This window comes from Protomyctophum parallelum (genome assembly GCF_964188405.1).
Source record: "Protomyctophum parallelum genome assembly, chromosome: 3".
In the NCBI taxonomy this organism is placed as follows: Eukaryota; Metazoa; Chordata; class Actinopteri; order Myctophiformes; family Myctophidae; genus Protomyctophum; species Protomyctophum parallelum.
In genome coordinates, this window is record NC_139698.1 from 10,440,659 (window position 1) to 10,459,915 (window position 19,257).

At 42.5% G+C, this 19,257-nt stretch overlaps 1 protein-coding gene across 2 annotated transcripts in view; it reads right to left on the bottom strand.

The window, feature by feature from the left end:
• The window catches only part of usp45 (ubiquitin specific peptidase 45), a 47,820-nt gene that overhangs the window by 16,896 nt on the left and 11,667 nt on the right, over window positions 1-19,257 (bottom strand). For both annotated transcript variants that reach the window (XM_083761127.1, XM_083761126.1), the window contains exons 6-8: window positions 5,245-5,396; window positions 2,010-2,105; window positions 1,516-1,646 (exon numbers count right to left, since the gene is read on the bottom strand). In XM_083761127.1, coding sequence (XP_083617253.1) covers window positions 1,516-1,646; window positions 2,010-2,105; window positions 5,245-5,396 — 379 coding nt within the window. The remainder of the gene's footprint in view (window positions 1-1,515; window positions 1,647-2,009; window positions 2,106-5,244; window positions 5,397-19,257) is intronic.

Below are 19,257 nucleotides of genomic sequence, written 5' to 3' on the forward strand. Positions count from 1 at the left end.
TTACATCAGTGCCCCAGTGCCCCAAAGACAGACTCCAAGCCAAGGTGTCGCGTGACAAAAAGAACAGATCTACACGCTAACAACGTATCACGGTGTGTCAGTGGGAACCCTCGATAAAGAAAAACTACTAAAACTCACAAGCTATGGATATCATAATAGCCAAGTAAATAATGGATAGTTGCAGCTCTCTATATATCACACAGACTCAGCGTGCGGCCAACCAGCACTGTACCATGTTCAAACAACAAGAGCCCAACCAGCCAAACCACTCACACACCACTCGTCAATAAAAGACACAGCCATCCAACCATGCAGAGAGTTCAAAGACAAGCCTGTGGACGGCTACGTTTACCATGTGGGGCCGCGTGCGGTGTGACTGCCTGCCTGTCACACGGCTGGTTAGAGCCCACCGCTGATCAATCACGACACAGGTGCTGCGGCAGTGATGGGGCCAAAGGACACAAAAATAGTTGGCTGCTCCCATTTGTTTGGTTACGGTAGACTAGTCTGCATTCCGTTTGATGTTATGTGTGTGTCAGGCCGTCAGCGTGTGTGTGTGTTTGTGTGTGTTCGCCGCTGTTCTTTATTATGGAGCGCTCGTGGGTGTACTGGCTGGGACCAGGTGGAGCTTGGACTGGCTGGGACCAGGTGGAGCTTGGACTGGCTGGGACCAGGTGGAGCTTGGACTGGCTGGTTGAAATCTAGCCCTCGGTGAAGTGGTCACCATGGTAGGAAGGGGGGGGGGGGGGGGGGGGGTAGAAGCAGGTGAAAGCTGTGGCCCCGAGTGTTGTAAACACCCAGTATGTTGGCCTGGCTAACAGTTGGTGTTCACTTTGAAGGCTTGGTTTATACTTGGTTGCGCGACTGTGTCGAGTCGACCACCGAAAATGATGAACACTTTGCCCTTTATTGTTTTGCCAAATCATTGGATCAAAATGACAAAGGGGACTTAACTTTTGTATCATGGATTAGTTCATAATGTGTTAAAAAAAACAGTAAAAGCAACAAGCATCCATCTGTGATGCCTCAAAAACATTTGAAATCCAGAGAAATCCAGTGACAGTGAAAAGACTCACGTTGAACACACTGATTGCAGTCGCTTTTCCAAGACTGTTCAGAACCAGTTCAAACTAACTAACTAATGTTCTTTGTGTTATGTCAAATGTGTGTATATGTGTTCTGCATACTTGGCTGCTGTGTCGCAAGACACATTTCAGTGTGAACCGACAATAAAGTACTATATCATATCAATATTAGGAATAGGATCACGTTCAAATTGGGCCAGATTACGGATTACAATCATAAAAATCAAACCGATCCGACTTGATCAGTTGATCTGGTGACATATATGAATCCTAAACCCTCTCACACTACATGTGTGCATGCCGTCCATAGTGACTTCCCCTATTTTAAACAAATCATTGCAGATCTTGATTATAAATGGCCATATTGGGGTTATAATCAGGTTTCAAATCTGTCCCCAGCATGACTTGTAATGGTGGGTGCACATCTTACTTATGGCAGAGCTGATTGAAGAGGATCTTGGGGTTGACTGGTCCCTTCCCCATGTCCTTCATGGTGTGAAGGAACAGGAACATGGCTGAGGTCAGTGGCTCTGGGCTGGGCAGGGACACCGTCAACAGACCCTGGGGGGGAAAAAACGTCTCAAATGAAAATAAATCAAAACTGCACTTCCAACCAATTTGATGTGGTGAGGAATGGATAAGATGTCCCATCATGATCTTCACCTCCCAGCTCCAAATTACAGGAATATTTTCTTTCCCCCCCAGCACTGAATGCCTACAATAGATACACGCTTTTGACATTTCACACTTCCATTCACGGTAATTCTAAACAATGCAACTTTAATGTCATGCTGTCAGAGAACAGATGCAAGAAAACAAAAAGCGACTTTCGTTAAATCATAAATAACAAGTAATATTAGTATATGTAATGGACCAGGGTGTGTGTGTGTGTGTGTGTGTGTATGGTGGGTTCATTGGCAGTACCAGGTTGGCCTCTACAGGGGGGCTGATCCTCAGTTTGTGGCCCTTCTCCTTTACTTCCTGGATGAGGTCGTTTAGCATGTGTGTCTGGGACAGGTTCTATGAAGAGAGAATACAGATACTTTCATACAAATAATTACAGACTTGCATTATATAATTTCAGTTATTTCACAGTACTATGAGGGTAAAAGGAGCTGGGAAAAAGGAAAAACTGGCAAAATACACATTAAAGCCTAAGAACACAAATAAAGCACAAGCTATGACAAACAACAGATTTTGCCTATACTGTATGTACATTCTCTGTAAGTCTCTGCATCTCTACTAGAGAGATGGAACATTCTAAATAAAGATATTCCCTCATGTGTGGCGTTTTGATGGTGGTGGTTGATGGTGGAGAGTGCCGTCTAACACGTCCGTTAAAGTGGGTTGAGGTTGGTGGTGACTGCGAAGGCCATAACATTATGATTCACATAATTGTCATACTCATCAAACCGTTCAGTGAGCCCTCGTGTACTGTGGGTGAGGGGCATTAATGTCACCCTGGAAGAGACCACCACCGCATCAGGATAGAAGTATCATCATAGGATAAATGTGATTACGCAGAATAACTTTGTTTGATTTGCAGTGACACTTACACTTCCCACTAAATCGCATCACTGATGTATTGAGCTGCGAGCTTGTACATCTGCTATTTTTGGAGAAAAAAAAAAGGATTTAAAAAATCTTATATTATCTTATCGTATATTTCTTATTTTTTAGTGGTGCTAGCCACTCCTATACGCAGCTACAGTATTATGTGTCCCTATACGTGTCCCTGTGTACGAGCACGACAGCTGAAACGCCTCGCTAATACCACTGGATGGCACCGTTAAGCAGCGTCGCACACACGCACACATACACACTTTTCTTCCATCCTATTCTATATTATTACATAAAACACAGTCACCATTCCTATTGAAACACTAGCCAGTTGAGCTGTATTTATGACTGAACTCCTGACGTTACTTGCCCTAATAATGAGCCCTCTTTCAGAGTCATTTAGATATTTTTCTCTTGTCATCTTTAATCCAAAATCGAGGTCAAGCGGGCCTGCTCAGCATTTTTATACATGTCACAGAGCATGATAGGATGTTAATTGCTTAATTGTATCATGCAGTCCATCGCATTTGTCAGTTATTTCGGTTTTTCCTTTAATTTGTCACCCGTCTGTATGTCATCAACAGTGAGTTTAAAATTAAAAGAAGATGAGCCTTCTGAATAAAATAAACACTCAAAAGAGACTAAATTGCGGCTTTCTCTCTGAGCTAGTGGAAAACGCAAAAGTGGCCGATAAAATGTACTCTTGTGAAATAATTCTCGCTTCTGTTCATTTCAGCCAAGAGAGGCTTAAAACGAACCGATGAACTGATTTGAAATGCAATGAGGAGAAGATCCTTGTTGAGGAGACAACATTGCCCCTCCGTGATAATGGAGCATCTCTTTCTACCCTTTCAACAGATATTTGTTTTGTCACATTCTGGCAATGAAGACAGTTGCTATGGAGAACACACAATAGCGCTATCATTGTGAGCACCGACATGGCTCTCCTGCTGACAATTACATGTTTTCACCAGCAAGATTGCAATTTCCTTTAGAGACACAACACAAATGGGAGCGAAAGGCCCGGTACACAACACGCAGCGCTTGCAGCGCATTGTGATCTTGTAGATCTGCGCTCACTCGAAATTTCAATCAACGAAGACGACCCTGAAGGTTGATTACCAAAATGGCAGACAAAGAGTGATATTGTTGAGGAAGAATGCCAGCTTACAGTCACCACGACATGACCAGAAAAGGACCAGTGTGGCTCTGTAGCTGTGATGGATGGAAAACACCTGAGACCACCTGAGAGCCACTCATCTGTGGGCAGGTGAAAGCGTCTGCCTCCAGCCTTGTACCTTAACCCATTCTGACCTGAGACCAGATTCTAACGCACAGAAGAATGGTGGTTCACACGCCTTCGGAGCGGTGTTGATTTCGTCGACTAAAACTAAGACGAAAAATGCTCGTCGACTACCTTTTTCCACCGAGGAACACTAAATGGAAACTAAATAAAAACTAAGCTATGATGACTAAACTATAAGACTAAATATATTGACAATTTCGTTAACAAATAAAAACTAGACTAAAATGTTAGGAAGGGACTAGTGGACAAGAGATGCAGCATAAGTCATTTTACACTTGGTTGCATGCTGAAAATAGCAGACTCACAACGCGGCGCAGCGCTCACAATAAAATAAACTAATTGAACAAAAAAAAAGAAAACAACATTTTTTCTCGGAATGTAGGCTGCATCCGCGTCCCGCGATTCCGCGGTGATTGAACAGAACGTGGACATTCTGGGCTCATTTATGATGTTATGCTGCGTCGCGGTTACATTTGTAGCATATCGAAATCGGTCACAAAAATGCCATATCAGATCAGACTCAAAATAACACAGATTATTTTCACAGATATTGATGATGCAATAATAATGTGACCATGTCTCTGTCGCTTTTGTTTTGTGTATTTCTAATGTTCGAAGGCAGCATAATCCGTATGATATCGGAATCGGTCGGAATCGTTATCGGCAGATACGACCCTGCACACATAATCGGATATCGGTCATAATTTCATAATCATGCACCCCTAGTTAACGCTTGTGAAGAGTCGCCAGAAAGGTGTCGCCAAAACTGTCGCCACAAGGAATGTGGGCGTGGAATTCTCCCAATTGTAATAATAGATGTACTGCTAGCAACACATACAATGCTTCAAAATGACCTAGCAAGCCGAAACGCATCACAGCCTAGCTTGTTTACACTGGTTTGCTGCTGTAATGAACATGTCTTGTAAAAGGTTCCACTTGAATAGAGAGGTAGGGACAGTGGGACACTCATAGCGGTGTGTATGGATCTACAATGCAGTCAGTGCACATGATGCATGATCATAAATGTCAAAGCAGCATGAAAAAGCAATTATGTCCAAAGGGTGGCATAATAATATATTACGGGTATACAAATCAAATAGGAAGCAATGACATTCATTCTACATATTAGCACATGCTTCAAAGTGGCCTGGCCTTGGATTTACCATAATGTATTTGCAACAACCTTGGTTGCTTATACAAATGCAGTCATAATAATAGTACACTGGTTAACTGCCCTTTATATAATGTGCTCATGAAATATATGCATAGGACTGTACTTCTTGCAATACCAACCTGCATTACAGCGTTAAAGAAGCAGGTGTTACCCAGGTTGTTGATGCCTTTAACAGGGGCCAGTGTGCTATTGATCGCAGGACTCTTCCCTCTGGGCGGGTCTGCATAGTCAAAAGGCTCCTCTCGCAATTTAATGATCCTGGATGACGACCCTGGTAGAGAGAGAAGGCCAGAAAAAGACGCACGGTGAACCATCCTCCACCTTGCAATGGCATGATTAACAAAACAATCAAACACAATGCATATGGACAGGATATAAACTAGTAAATAGCAAAGGCTGAGCAGGCCTCGGGTCTGGGAAGGGACAATTATACAACGTCTACAGTAGAGTGAGTCGGGTCTGGTGCACCGTGATATAGGACATGACCCAAATACTTCCTGAATGTAAACGAAGTCCACACCCACAACACCAGAGGGAGTGAAACAAACCATGTGCAACCCAGATTCGGCACAAACAAGGGACTAAATTATTTGCGCTCCTATGGTGCCACCAAAATGTGGAACGCCCTACCAACAGTCATTAAGACATGCAAATCCCCTGACTCCTTCAAATCCACTCTCAAAGGGCACCTACGGACGGCTGCAATTCGAAACTGGACCCCGTAAAATGTGAATCCCCCCCCCCCCCCCCCCCCTTACCCACCCACCCACCCCTTTTCCCCTCACTGTTTGTTTCTTTTCCCTTTTTACCTCCTTTATGATGAATTCCCGTTCTGCTCTTTGACTATATAGAAGTGTATATTTGTATGTCCCTAAATGTTTTGATGAATTGAACAAGGTGGACCCTCTTGTAAACAAGTGTAATGCTTTATTGGGTCGTCCACTCACAGTTAACAGTCTTTGTATTGAGTTGTGCTTGAATTGTATTGCAAACTGTTAATAAATATTTCAATCAATCAATCAATCAATCAATCAATCAATGACTGATGCCGAGCTTTCACAAGTAAACTGGATACTGTTACAGACGCCGTGGCTGTTGGAAGGGAACATCAGATCGTGAGACTGGAATCAGGTCTAGGAGCTGAAAAAACAGTCTGGTTACAGTAGCTGGGAGTAGGGTGCTGTGGTGACAGCTGTAAGGAGAGGCTGGTCATCTGGGGCAGCAGATGACAGCTGGAGAAGTTTCCGTTGGTTGGGGAGGGGGAGAGGGAGGGCGAGAGCTCTCTAAAGCCAGCTGTTACTCCTGAACACCACTGTGCAAACTAACCAAAAACTGGAACTCACTTAGATGGCCAGAACCCGAGGTTACAGGTAGACATATACGGTAAGTGGTCACAAAGAAATTATCTTCATGCTATATTCATATTCATCTGTTCAATAGTTAAGAGTCAATTGAAAATGGTGGTTGTGGAAAAAGTGGAACGATACCGGAAGGAAGACATGAGTGTTCTAGAATAGTCTGGGGTGGATGGGAGTCGTTTTTTGCGACCACGCAGTTTCCTTGTTCCTCGCTTCACTGGGACTTGAAGGGACTGCCTTTTTCGCAGAACTTTAACCTCTCAAAAACTATGACTAAACCTAAACTCACAGAATAACCTCCAAACCACGGCCACCTGGATGAAAGCTCTGCAGAAAAGGCACTTCCGGGGCTTGAATGGTGGATCATACGTAAGCCAAGAGCTCCAAAAAAATACTCGTCCTTGGCAGTGTGAACTTTTGGAAAAACTTGTTCAAACTCGTCCTTGGCAGTGAATGAGTGAACTTGCTTGGGTACCGGGTACCTAATAATTCAATTTTCGGTCCTCCCTATTGGTTCCCACAGACACAAAGTCACGCACTGTTTCTTCCCTTTTAATAGTCAGGCGATTGGACTCAGCTTTTGAGTATCACTGCCTCTGACACTTCTCTTTTCAGTTTGCAACAAGCAAACCACCTCCATCCTCAACTACACCCAGTCTAGTGTTGAGAAGGAAGAATGTTCATCTGCACTGCCACCACCAGCGACTAGACCCTAATGGGGGGTTCTCCCTATTAATAGCTAATCTTATACATTAAATGCAATTAGAGTCTAATCACCAGAACGTTATCTTTTAAGAAATAAAACTATTCATTTGCAACAACTTGAAATCTCCTTTCATCGAAATACCATTTTGAAACCGAAATAGGGAACCGTTAGGAAATGGAATGGATAAGAAGAAGTGGAATCGGTACCGGACTCATGAATCCTAACGATACCCATCCCTACTGGTAGCTAACAGTCTTTGAACTAATACAGAGGAGTCAAGAGGAAGCTTAGGTGCAGAATTGTCCTCTGCGGTCACTAGTTCAACATGAAGCCAAACCAGAAGCAAGACAGCATATAAACAAGGCAGTAAACAGCTCAATACGCCAGCCAGTTCCAATGCCATATCTCTGCAGTTAGGGAAGAAGAGATGTTCTGCATTTCTATAGCGCTTTTTATCCAAAGCGCTTTACAATGTGCTACACTTGAAAAGGAACGTTTACCATTGACACACTGATGGGAAAGGGAACCATGCAAGGCACCAACCTGCTGTAAAGAACAAGCTATAGATAGATCGATGACAAACTCTGAATTTATACTATTCATCTTAAATTCTTCTTCTGCAGCAGTGCACAGCTGATAATGAAGTCTACTAACTGTATGTGTAAGCCATGCGTACAGTAGATGATTTTTCCAACTCGCCTAGATATATCAGACTGGAAGGACTTGGACAGTTAATATTTCATCTCAATATCAATCCTTAACTAAAAGAGAACAAATATATTTTTTGCTAAACTCAGGCCACCAAGAAGGTACAGTAGATTAGGGTTACTGTGATTATTTTTATTTTATATATTATTATTATAATAATAATATATTTTGAAAACACTACACAAGTGTTTTATGTTGTATGTTGTTCATTCAGAGAAAAATTATAATACAAATACTTAGTGGAGCCCTTACACACTGACTTTACATCTCTTCACAGTACAATGTGTGAAATGGCTTTGGTCCAACTTAAACCCACCTGTGTGTCCAAAACCATGGAAACTGAACCCAACCAACCAATTCTTATAGTCATAATTAACAACCTGCCCTTTGCTCTCACCAATCCTCCTCTCGACATGAGCCTGTCCTTGCCCCTTGCTTGGCTCTCTGATTCATGGAGCTGAGACACTCTCCGCGAGCACAACACATTAACTGAAAGGCTTTTCATCCAATAGTCCAGTCAGCAGCCCGCTACTGGCCTCTACCCAGCAAGCTTTCTTCTCCAAGGACAAGGACCTTGACAGAAGTGTCCTGGCCCACGCTATAGCAACCGAGGGCTTTTTACTCGTGGCCCTCTAACACTCATTCCATTTTCCCCCTGAGAAGGTGAAGCCATAGGAAACAAAATGGCAACTCCTCTATTAAACTGGAACTCGGAAAAGAAAAATCCACATTAAATTGCGCGCACACATTTCTTTATTACATTTTTACAGTGGTAGAAAAACTGCTAAAATCCGCTTTTGAGTACAAAATGATAATTGTACAAGGCCAAGTTTGTCTTTTTCTTGCCTGGACCAATGAAAATGTTTAAACACAGTAAAATCCTCAGTGTAAAAAGTGACACAAATGGGGTCCATTTAGGCACATTTGTACACGTTCAGCGTTAACCCATTTTAGACCTGAGGCCAATTCTAAAAATGCCTTCTGAAACCTAATCTAAGGTTTCTTAAAACCTTCAAAGTCTTATTAAAAACTTTAAAAAATTAAAATTATGTTGCTACATGTATAGCAACAACTTGGTAAAACAAAGTATACTATAGGTTGCACCAGGTCTAAATGGGTTAAATTAACACTGGATAGATAGATAATAGATATCATCTAAGCATACATAGCCGAAATGGATGTTAACCCATTTTGGGCGGGAATCCCTTTTGGTGTTAGCTATTGAAAAATAGCAGATCTACAAGCCCATAGCTAGCACTACGAGCTTGTAGGTCTGCTATTTTTCAAAAATCAAAGCACGACTGACATAGAAACATAGCTTTTTCAGAAAACTGTAGAAGACATTTTTAGAATCTGATCTCAGGTCAAAATGGGTTAAAAATAATAAAAAGTTAAATATATTTTGATTATTTTCATGAACGGAAATGCCGGACTCTATATAACATTCGGAGATAGTGGAATAGTAGTCTGGCTACGTGAGACTAGACCTATTTTTTCAATCTACAAAAATAATCCCAAAATCGCTTATAAACAGATGTGGCAACACTGGCCAGAAACGACCAGTGTTGCTTCTTTTTGGCTTATTTTGTATAGACCTAGGTTGCTTGTTTCTGCCATAGAGTTATACTGGCAACACCTCTGGCTTCTAGCTTCTAGCTGGTCTGGATATGTGCTGCTCGTCGACTCGTCTCTGTGTGCGTCAGTCCCAGCTCCGTGACTGGGAGATGGGACTGTGGATAGTCTGGATAGAACTTTCTGTTACAGTTAAATCCATTTAAAAGTACCACACAACTGAAAAGTATCGGGACTGTGACCGCAAGTTAGAAACGTGTGTGGCTATAACGAGGCACAGCTGTTTACAATGCGATGCAACATTAACAGCGGGGGTTTTGCTTTTGGTCTGGATGGATGAATTATTTTTGGACTGGAACGTACGACACAAGCAAAACTTGTGAAATGTAAATGGAAGGCTGCCTGTTACTCCACTTAAAACATCCTAACAAGGGGTCTGGGAAGGGAGTGCATTGCAGGAACCAATATTCCTCAACATCCCGCCTGCCAATCGCTGTGATTTTTATTTTTTTTGCGTTAATGCGATAAAAGAATTAGTGCCGTTAATAAAGGTGTTGCGTTAACGCATTAATAACTCGTTAACTTTGACAGCATTATTAAAAAGTTAAATATATTTTCATGAACGGAAATGCCAGACTCTATATAACATTCGGAGATAGTGTAATAGTAGTCTGGCTACGTGAGACTAGACCTACATACAGTGAGTGACACTTGTTGAAAGGGTGGAGTAATAGAAGTGAAGCCTGAGGGAGGAGGAGAGAGATGTGCTACAGCTTGGCGAGAACGATGGCCGTCATGGCGATCCGCCCAGTGGTGCCAACAGCATCTGGCTATCCGCGATGGGCAAACATCTGGGGGCTTGGTTCCTGTTCCATCCCTCCCTCCAACACCACAGCCATATGGGAACACCCATATGGCTGTGGTTACAGGACACGGAGAAAGGTTTATGGGAGGGAGGGGGTTCACAAAAAAGAAAAACGCTGTATATTGGAATGTGTGTGAAGCAGGTGTGAAATGATGCATGGATATATGTGAGGGTGTGTGTGTGTGTGTGTGTGTGTGTGTGTGTGTGTGTGTGTGTGTGTGTGTGTGTGTGTGCGAGCGAGCGTGAGAGAGAGGGGGACAATGCCTACTTCTTATGTATGCGAGAAGGCTGGGGAATATTGATTATGTCATAGTGAACATTCTGTTGTGACATCAATATAATAGTGTTGGTTTGTGATTGTCGACTATTAATGGGGCTCAGGGGTAGAGTGGCCGGTAGCGACCGGATGGTGATTTTCTCCGCCATCTGTGTATGTGAATGGTTGAATGTAATGCACAATCTAATGTAAAGTGATTTGGATAAAAGCGCTATATAAATGCACCATTTACAATGTATTAATTAAATAGTAACCAACAAAGTTTCAAGAAGAAGTCGGTCGGGAGTGGCTTATTATATTGTCGGTATCAGCCGGTAACACGCAGCAGTGTATCCCCGTTACAATGCGCTGGCTAGACTCCCATGGGAGATGGAATGCTGAAGTGGAGCGCTACACCTACCATCAGTACCTCCCAGTACTTCCCGCACGACTTGCTGCACAAAGCCGTGCTACTAATTCGCTGAGTTGGCGGTGCCCGGGAATCGAACCCATGACCTTGTGGTCCAAAGGCGAGAGCTCTACCGACTGAGCTACCCGGACACAAAACTCTCTAACACTTAACCCTTTATTACAGTTTAATGTATCCATATCTCATTTGTTGCAATATTGTCTGGGCAAATAATGTACACAAATTACTCATTATTCAAAAGAAATGTGTAAGAATAGCTACCTCTTCCAAGTCTTTGGCTCCATCTGCTCCTTTGTTTAAAAATCTAAATGTATTGTCTATCTATTCTATGACATTAACACACTGTTCACACACACTGTTCTTTAATTAATCTATCAATGCCTTAACTTTCAAATATGCTTCCTTTATACACGCTAGTTCGCTACACCTTTCAAAGAATATGTTAAGGCCAACTCTCAAGTTCACGATAATAGACTGTCTGATTATTGATACTAGACAATCTGACTATCTCCATCCTCCCTCCAGTGTCCATTAAAGACAGAGGTTTTACAGTCCATGTTCTGTAACAGTGACCCAGTCTATGTTCTGTACCCTGGCACGCACACACACACACACACACACACACACACACACACACACACACACACACACACACACACACACACACACACACACACACACACACACACACACACACACACACACACACACACACACACACACACACACACACACACACACACACACACACACACACACACACACACACACACAATGCACAATTCATGAAAATATATTTAACTTTTTAATAATGCTGTCAAAGTTAACGCGTTATTAATGCGTTAACGCAACACCTTATTAATGGCACTAATTCTTTTATCGCATTAACGCAAAAAAAAAAAAATCACAGCGATTGGCAGGCGGGATGTTGAGGAATATTGTGTGTGTGGTCGATAAAAAAAAAGGCTTCAAAATCCTAAAATTCTTCTGAAAAACCCATGTTTCTATGTCAGTGGTGCTCAACCTTTTTCATGTCAATGACCCCCAGAATTATCTCTATTGGGCCACAGACCCCCATCTCGAAAGATGTAGTTCCAGGGACCCCCCAGAAGCCAATATTTTAGTTAAAAATGTTCGCTCTGAAATATATATTCAAAGATTTTCACCACATTTTCACGACTTTTCAAAAATAGCAGACCTTGTAGATCTGCTGTTTTTCTATAGCTAAAGCATGACATAATGCTTGAAACGCCAAAAGGGGTTCCTACCCAAAATGGGTTAATCTCCCTCTCTTCCACTCGTTACCTAGACCATAGCACATAGAACTTCCATATCAAAATATTGATCCGACAGACCGACACGTCGCCGTGCTCCATGTCAAGAGTAAAAGACACTAAACCAATTAGGCCTGGATGTGCAACCTGAGCTGCCAGGATAAGCAGCAGAGGAATGGCAGAGGAACAAGCTGAGCGGAATGAGGATGCCCAGCATGGTCACACTCTGCATCTGGGACCGTCTCCCAAGGTAAACAATGCTCAGAGAGCCATCTGGTAAGGGAAACGAGGGGTGGGTGTGTGTGTGGGGTGGAGGAGGGACGAGGGTTTTGCGACGAGCACAAGCATATGGAAAAGCAGATTTTTCCTCTCCCTGCAGCAGTCGTCGGGGAAGGCGAACGTCTGGATGCGCCGCGTCCACGCTTGACTGTGCTGCGCTCGGCAAACCACCACCTGGCCCTCCGTGCTCACCCACCGAGTGTGGACAGCAGTAGCACTGTGGAGCCTGTCCCCAGGGCAGAGCAGAGCTCAGAGCAGAGCGCACACACGTGCCGCACGACACAAACGCTCGAGAATCCTCCAATGACTAAAACCACACATGCCATTCAGAAGGGAATGCAATAGGAATTCGGAATTGTGTTGCTTACAAAAAAAAAAAAAGGTTGCCAGTCACCAGTAAAGTAATAAGCATAGATGAAATAAGGCGACAGAATTCTGTGCACTATCCAATTTGTGTAGGTTTTTACATTTGACTGTTGCCAACACCAGACAAAGTCCATTACAGTGGGACTCGGTCAGACAACCTCACCCCCCTACCTATGACAATATGACATTACTATAGCTATGGTCTTTGGTAGTAGTAATCACAACCTCCATTAACTGAAAAGAAACCTAAGTGTGTGTTTTAGTATTAAAATGGGCTACATGCCAAAAACTAAATTGTAGGAAAAAAATAAAATCTACCTACTAATACAATGCAGGAAGCTAGTGCAGCAATAATTCAGCATACAAATATTAATTAATTATCATAATCAAATTCAGGTATCAGTTAATAACAATCATTTTGAGTCCATCTAGAAGCGTCATTTGTTGTAACCTTGTAAATGGGCAATTTATTATAAATATAAAGAGTATAAAGTATAAAGAATAATATATTTTTTAAATCACATTGATATCTATTTGTCTATATCGGATAGAAGAGATATATATTTTTAAAGCTTCTCCATTATCCAATGAATCAAAAAAAGTAATGGATATCACCAAGATAATCGATAGTTGCAGCCCTAATCCTACAAGGATCATGAATTATGACCAACGAGGTGTTCATTATAATCAGACATATCCCCATCGTATGGCCAGTTGGTTTCATGTACAGTGCAGTGGTGTGGACAGCCAAGGCCACGTCCCCTCATGCAGTCAGAGAACGGCCAGTCAAGAGGAAGACCATGCAACACCAAATGTCTTATTAATTTGCTAATTTGTTGTGACTGCGGGGCATGAAAAGCCCGTTTCTTTGCCATCTGAGGCCAAGACACTGAAGCAGCATATTCCATTCACGCGCGCACACACACACACACACTGCCCACTATCTGGCCTACTTCCGTGTGCGGTGGTGGGAATAAAGATGGAATCACCCTTGATTACCTCCGTGAAAGCACCACCAGGGGACAAGTTTCTTGCTGGCTGTTGACTGATAACCAGGCCTAACTGATAGGCAGCTTACGTGACGTGAACAATAAGCACACACAAAAAAAATAAGTCTTCTCTAAAGCCTGTGTTAGATTTGGTTTACGCGTCACAGCGCAGCGTGATGCGACCTTGTTGTCTCTACATGCTGTGTTTGGAAGACTGGTGTTTGCACCAGGGGGGCAGTCAGCCAGATATTTCGTGAAGCCTCATTTGAAATCGGTAGTTCATATAATGGCCTGTTGTGGCGCTGGGCTGGACCCAAAAAGCCCCATAGCTCCATAGAGGCCCATGTATTTGGGCCCAACTTCACCTAGACTGTATTACCTTAATAAACATGGTCATGAATACTTTCTTCTTCCAGTCACTAGTTTAAAGTCTCATTTCTAATGTCATAATATTCTTTTTGGAAAATTATGGTCCCATTAATTAAAAAAATGACCATAAAGAAAAAAAACCATCGCGTATGTTCTGAGGGGCGTGGCTACCGTTACAGTCTATGATCGGGATTCCCCTCCCACTCGAGTCAAAATAAAAACCAACGGAGAAAAAGGGGGGGAAGTCCCGCCTCGTTGTCTGGGCAGCCAATGGCCAGCTGGTCCAAAACGGAGCCAGCCAATGGCCAGCTGGTACCAAACGGATCTAGAAAGATGGCGATTTACAATGAAGCGATTTCAGGCTTCATTTTACGTTCATGTTAGACCCAGAGAACGCTTTGTCCATATTTTTTACAGTCTATGGTTTGCACACCGAAAATAGCAGCTCTACATTTGCCATCCAGGATAGCAGGCATTACCAACACCAATGTTTATCCAAAGCCGCTCAAATTAAATGTATTTCTCTTCATTGTATTGAATATACATTCGTTGAAGTGAAACCGAAGAGCAATTCTTAAAAGATTGGATAAAGACGCTATAGAAATGATAGACCAGGCATTTATCAATATCAATCAAGATACTTTTTTGTGTTTTGATTGACCAGAGTGTGGACACTCTATCACAAAAGCACTGTGGGGCCAAAAACATCTTTAGGCGACACGTGGAAAAAGATACAAAAGTTGCTAATCTATGGACCCCGAATACTGTACCCCTGGTGACCATGAAGATGTCACCTTAATTCTGTATCTAAAGGGACACAGTAAATGTATATATACTTTATATACTATTGAAAGGGCTGAAGTTCATGGATATGTATTGTATTATGACCCTAGGATCATGCGTGTACAGTTATGTGTAGTTCCTTGTGTGCCTTCTTCCCAATGAATGATCTGGATTGATATTGATAAATGGTCTGTCATTTCTATAGGGTCTTTATTCAAAGCCCTTTACATTGTGTGTTATATATGCATCCATTCACACACCAACGGCGGTGAGAAAACCAAGCACCAACCTTTCTCATCAGGACCAAACTTGCTCAAGGACACTTTGTTTTTTTTAAACTGGTGTTGACTGGCTGTGTTAGGGGACTGAAAAGGAGGGAGTTCATATTTTTGTGTTACCCTTTGGCCAGGTCTTAACAATAAGAAGGCAAAAGAAACGGACAGTTATACACCGTTTTGTCACATCACCATTTACACATGTAAAAAGTGGGTGAAATTTTGTTCAGACTTTATTTCGGAAGTCTTACCTTGATCAAAAACTAAAACTAATTCACATTCTAAAGCCTGTTATTTGAACACCACGGCAGGAACACACACAGTGCTTTTGTGATAAGAGTGTCCACACTCCACACTCTGGTCAATCAAACCACAAAAAAGTATCTTGATTGATATTGATAAATGCCTGGTCTGTCATTTCTATAGCGTCTTTATCCAAAGGCCTTTACAGTGTGTGTCACATTCGTCCATTCACACACGGTGGCAAACCTGCAAAACACCAACCTGCTCATCAGGACCAACCTTGCTCAAGGACACTCTCAAAACACAATGCAAGGAAGAGGCAGGGATCGGACCGGGAACCTTCCGGTTCAGGGATCGGACCGGGAACCTTCCGGTTGCCTAACGCTCACTCCACCTCCTGAGACAGTGGCGTTCAGGTAAATTCATAACAATAAACACAAGGAAAGCAAAATGGAGAAATATAGGCAGAGTGCCGCAAGCTCTGATGTCTATTCAGTGGCAACATTTTAATTTACTCCACAAAGACAGCCCAGCTGTGTTACAAGACTGAGCTGGGCTCCCAGAGGTCAATTTGCTTTTTACCGGGACTCTGATACTTGAGCTGAAGGCCTTGATGGTGAGAGCGCACAGTTAATAGATTTCCTTTCTTCCACAAGCTGTTGTTGTACAAACTATTATACATTCTGAAAAATTCCTTTCTGGGGCTCTTTTGTGCCTGAGGTCTATGTGTGGGGGGGGGGGGGGAGAGCGCAACAACAGCCGCTGCCTAAAACCTGGCCTTCAAGCTAGAATGCAATTTCACAAGCTCCCCAAGAGACAGTGACAGTCAATTTCAATACAACAATGGCTGTCTGCTTCTTTACCCAATTAGCCAGACGGTGGAACAATCAGGTGCAGGGTAGGTGACAGGTAATTCAGAGAGGCAAAGAGGAAGAATGTAGGTACTAGATAGTGGGTGACAATCACAGCTGATTTTAAGCAAAATGACCACTTATAAAGTAAAGTTGCAGTAACTAACTATAAAGTATATACTTTGTTGACCAGGGTCCCCCAGGGGTCTGTACTTTTTTTCCCTCTACACCATGCAAGCTTGTAGATTTTGCTGAATGTTTTCCAATGTTGGCCTAATCTTCGCCTACTATAACATGCATGCAGAAACTGTATGTTTAAAACAACAATGCTTATTTATTATTATTATTAACATAATTAGCATAAGTCTAGTGTCTTTAAGTAATGTGTAGTTGGTATGAATGTAATGTAAAAGTGTACGGTATAAGAATATATTTTATTTTCATCCATTTTTTATCTTGTTATTTATTTAAATGCAACTCATATCATACCAGTTGTGCAAATTCATACCTTTGGCAGGCAGTTGAAAGAACAAAACAGATCTGGGGGAAATTACTCAAACAATTGAAAGACCTGTCCTGAGGCCGACCCTACAAATGTCTTCTAAATCCGGTAGTTCTTTCAAGATTTTTCAAAAATGTCAAAAAAAAATGCCAGATGTACAAGCTAGCTCGCAGCTGTGAGCTTGTATATGTGCCATTTTTGAATAGCCAACGCTAAAGTCTAAAATGACACAGATGCTTTCCTGGTTTGGGTTAACAGAAGATTTGTCAAATAGACCTCTAAAATGTCTAATACAGTACTGTATGTGCCATTTACAATTTCAACTAATGTGTGGGCAGTGGTGGAAAAAGTAGGCCTACTCAAGTGTTTTAAAACTTGAATTTTAAAGTATGAATAATGGAATGTAGAAATGGTCCGTTACAAGTAAACGTCCGGAATTCAAAATGTACTTGAGTAAAAGTACAAAGGTATTGAGTAGAAGTACTAAGGTAAAAATGTACTTAAAGTACAAAAAATAGAAAGTACTCATCATTATGCAGTCCCATTTCAAGTTTTCAAATGTTTCCAAAATAGCAGATCTACAAGCTCTACAATGCGTCGCAATGCAACGCAGTGTGAGCTTGTAGATCGGCTATTCAAACGGCCAAAATGTATATATAATAGGGCTGAAGTAGCCTGAGCTAACGTGTTAGGTTTGTGGTCTAGAGGGGCGGGTCGCGGCCCTGATTGGATCTCATCGATCTGTCCGTCACCCCCGGCCCCTCCTCTCCCCCCTAGTGCAGCGCTACGTCACATCATTTGGAGCGACGCCCACCCGGAAGGGTTGACTCCCACTTTTAGACCAGAGCGGCCAATGCGTTCCTCCAGGCTTTCAATTTTTGCACCAACAAAAATGAAAGCCTGGTACCGAGGCTAGGGCTGAAGTAGTTCATGTGTGTTTTGCGATGATAATCAAGATCTACGAAGTAACTAGGAACTAAAGTATTCCAATAATTGTAGTCGAGTAAAAGTACAGGTAAAGTACAAATCCCTCAAAATTGTACTTAAGTAAATGTACTTAGTAGTTTACACCAATGGTTTTATATTTATATACCGGTATATATTTTTTTGTATTATATTGAACAGGGCAAATCATTACTTGGGGTTAACATTTGTTTACTTTTCCTTTAGGCACATATGATATAGCCAAGGTCATATCACCTCACAAACACAGGTGTGCATTCATTGTCTCCACCAGGCCGAAGGCATGTGGGGAGAGTATGTTTTGCACTCCGTCCGTCCGTGTGTCCGTCCGTGTGTCCGTCCGTCCGTCCGTGTGTCCGTGAGCAGCTAATCTCGGCCACCGTTAACCCGGTCGATGCCACATTTTGCACACACACTCCCTGGATGCAAACGATGAACCTCTGCCCCAAACTTTCCAGAACGGCCTGTTATAGCGCCACCAGGAGGCCGCTTTGTGCAAAACAAGTTTTTGCACAGTACACCTACAGATTTTGTCCGGTCTTTCAGATTTCTCACACTCCATCCTGATTGGTTAAGATTGGCTTCCAAAGTTCACAGGAGTGCTCAGTTTCAAACAGAATGCTGCAAATCATGAACACATCGCGTGATTTCCGTGAAATTGTGCACCCACATTCCCACTAGGCCGAGGACGAAATGCCACATCAACAATTTCAACTCAGACTCAAGGTGGCGCTATAACTGGCCGAAAAGTGTTTTTACCTCTAACTGCACGGATCTGTGGATAACTTTGTATGCCAACTCCCTAGAGGCCAAGGAAAAACCTTTGCCTGGAATTTTTCACATCTGCTCTTTATAGCGCCACCAGGAGGCCCACATATGTAAAACACATTTTCTATTATTACTCCTTCAGATTTTATCCAAATTTCACGCAAATCGTTATACACTATCTCCATAGTCATGTGATCAACACGGAGCGCCACCATTTCCCATCTTCCATCCTGATTGGCTAAGATTGGCTTCCAAAGCTCACACGATTCGTCCATTTCGAAAAAAGGCCACAAATCACAAACACAGTGTGCAATTTCCGTTAAATTATACACGCACATTTTCACTAGGCCGAGGACGACATGCCACAATTTTTTCCTCAAAATCAGCCTCACGGTGGCGCTATAACAGGCCAATTCCTGTTTTTAGCTATAACTGCATCGATCTGTATACAACTTATGTATGCACACATGGAAAAACATTGTACCTGCATCCCTCCAACACCAACCTCCGGCCCAAATCTTCCTCAACAGCCTGTTATAGCGCCACCATGAGGCCACAACCTGACCTGCCCTGGT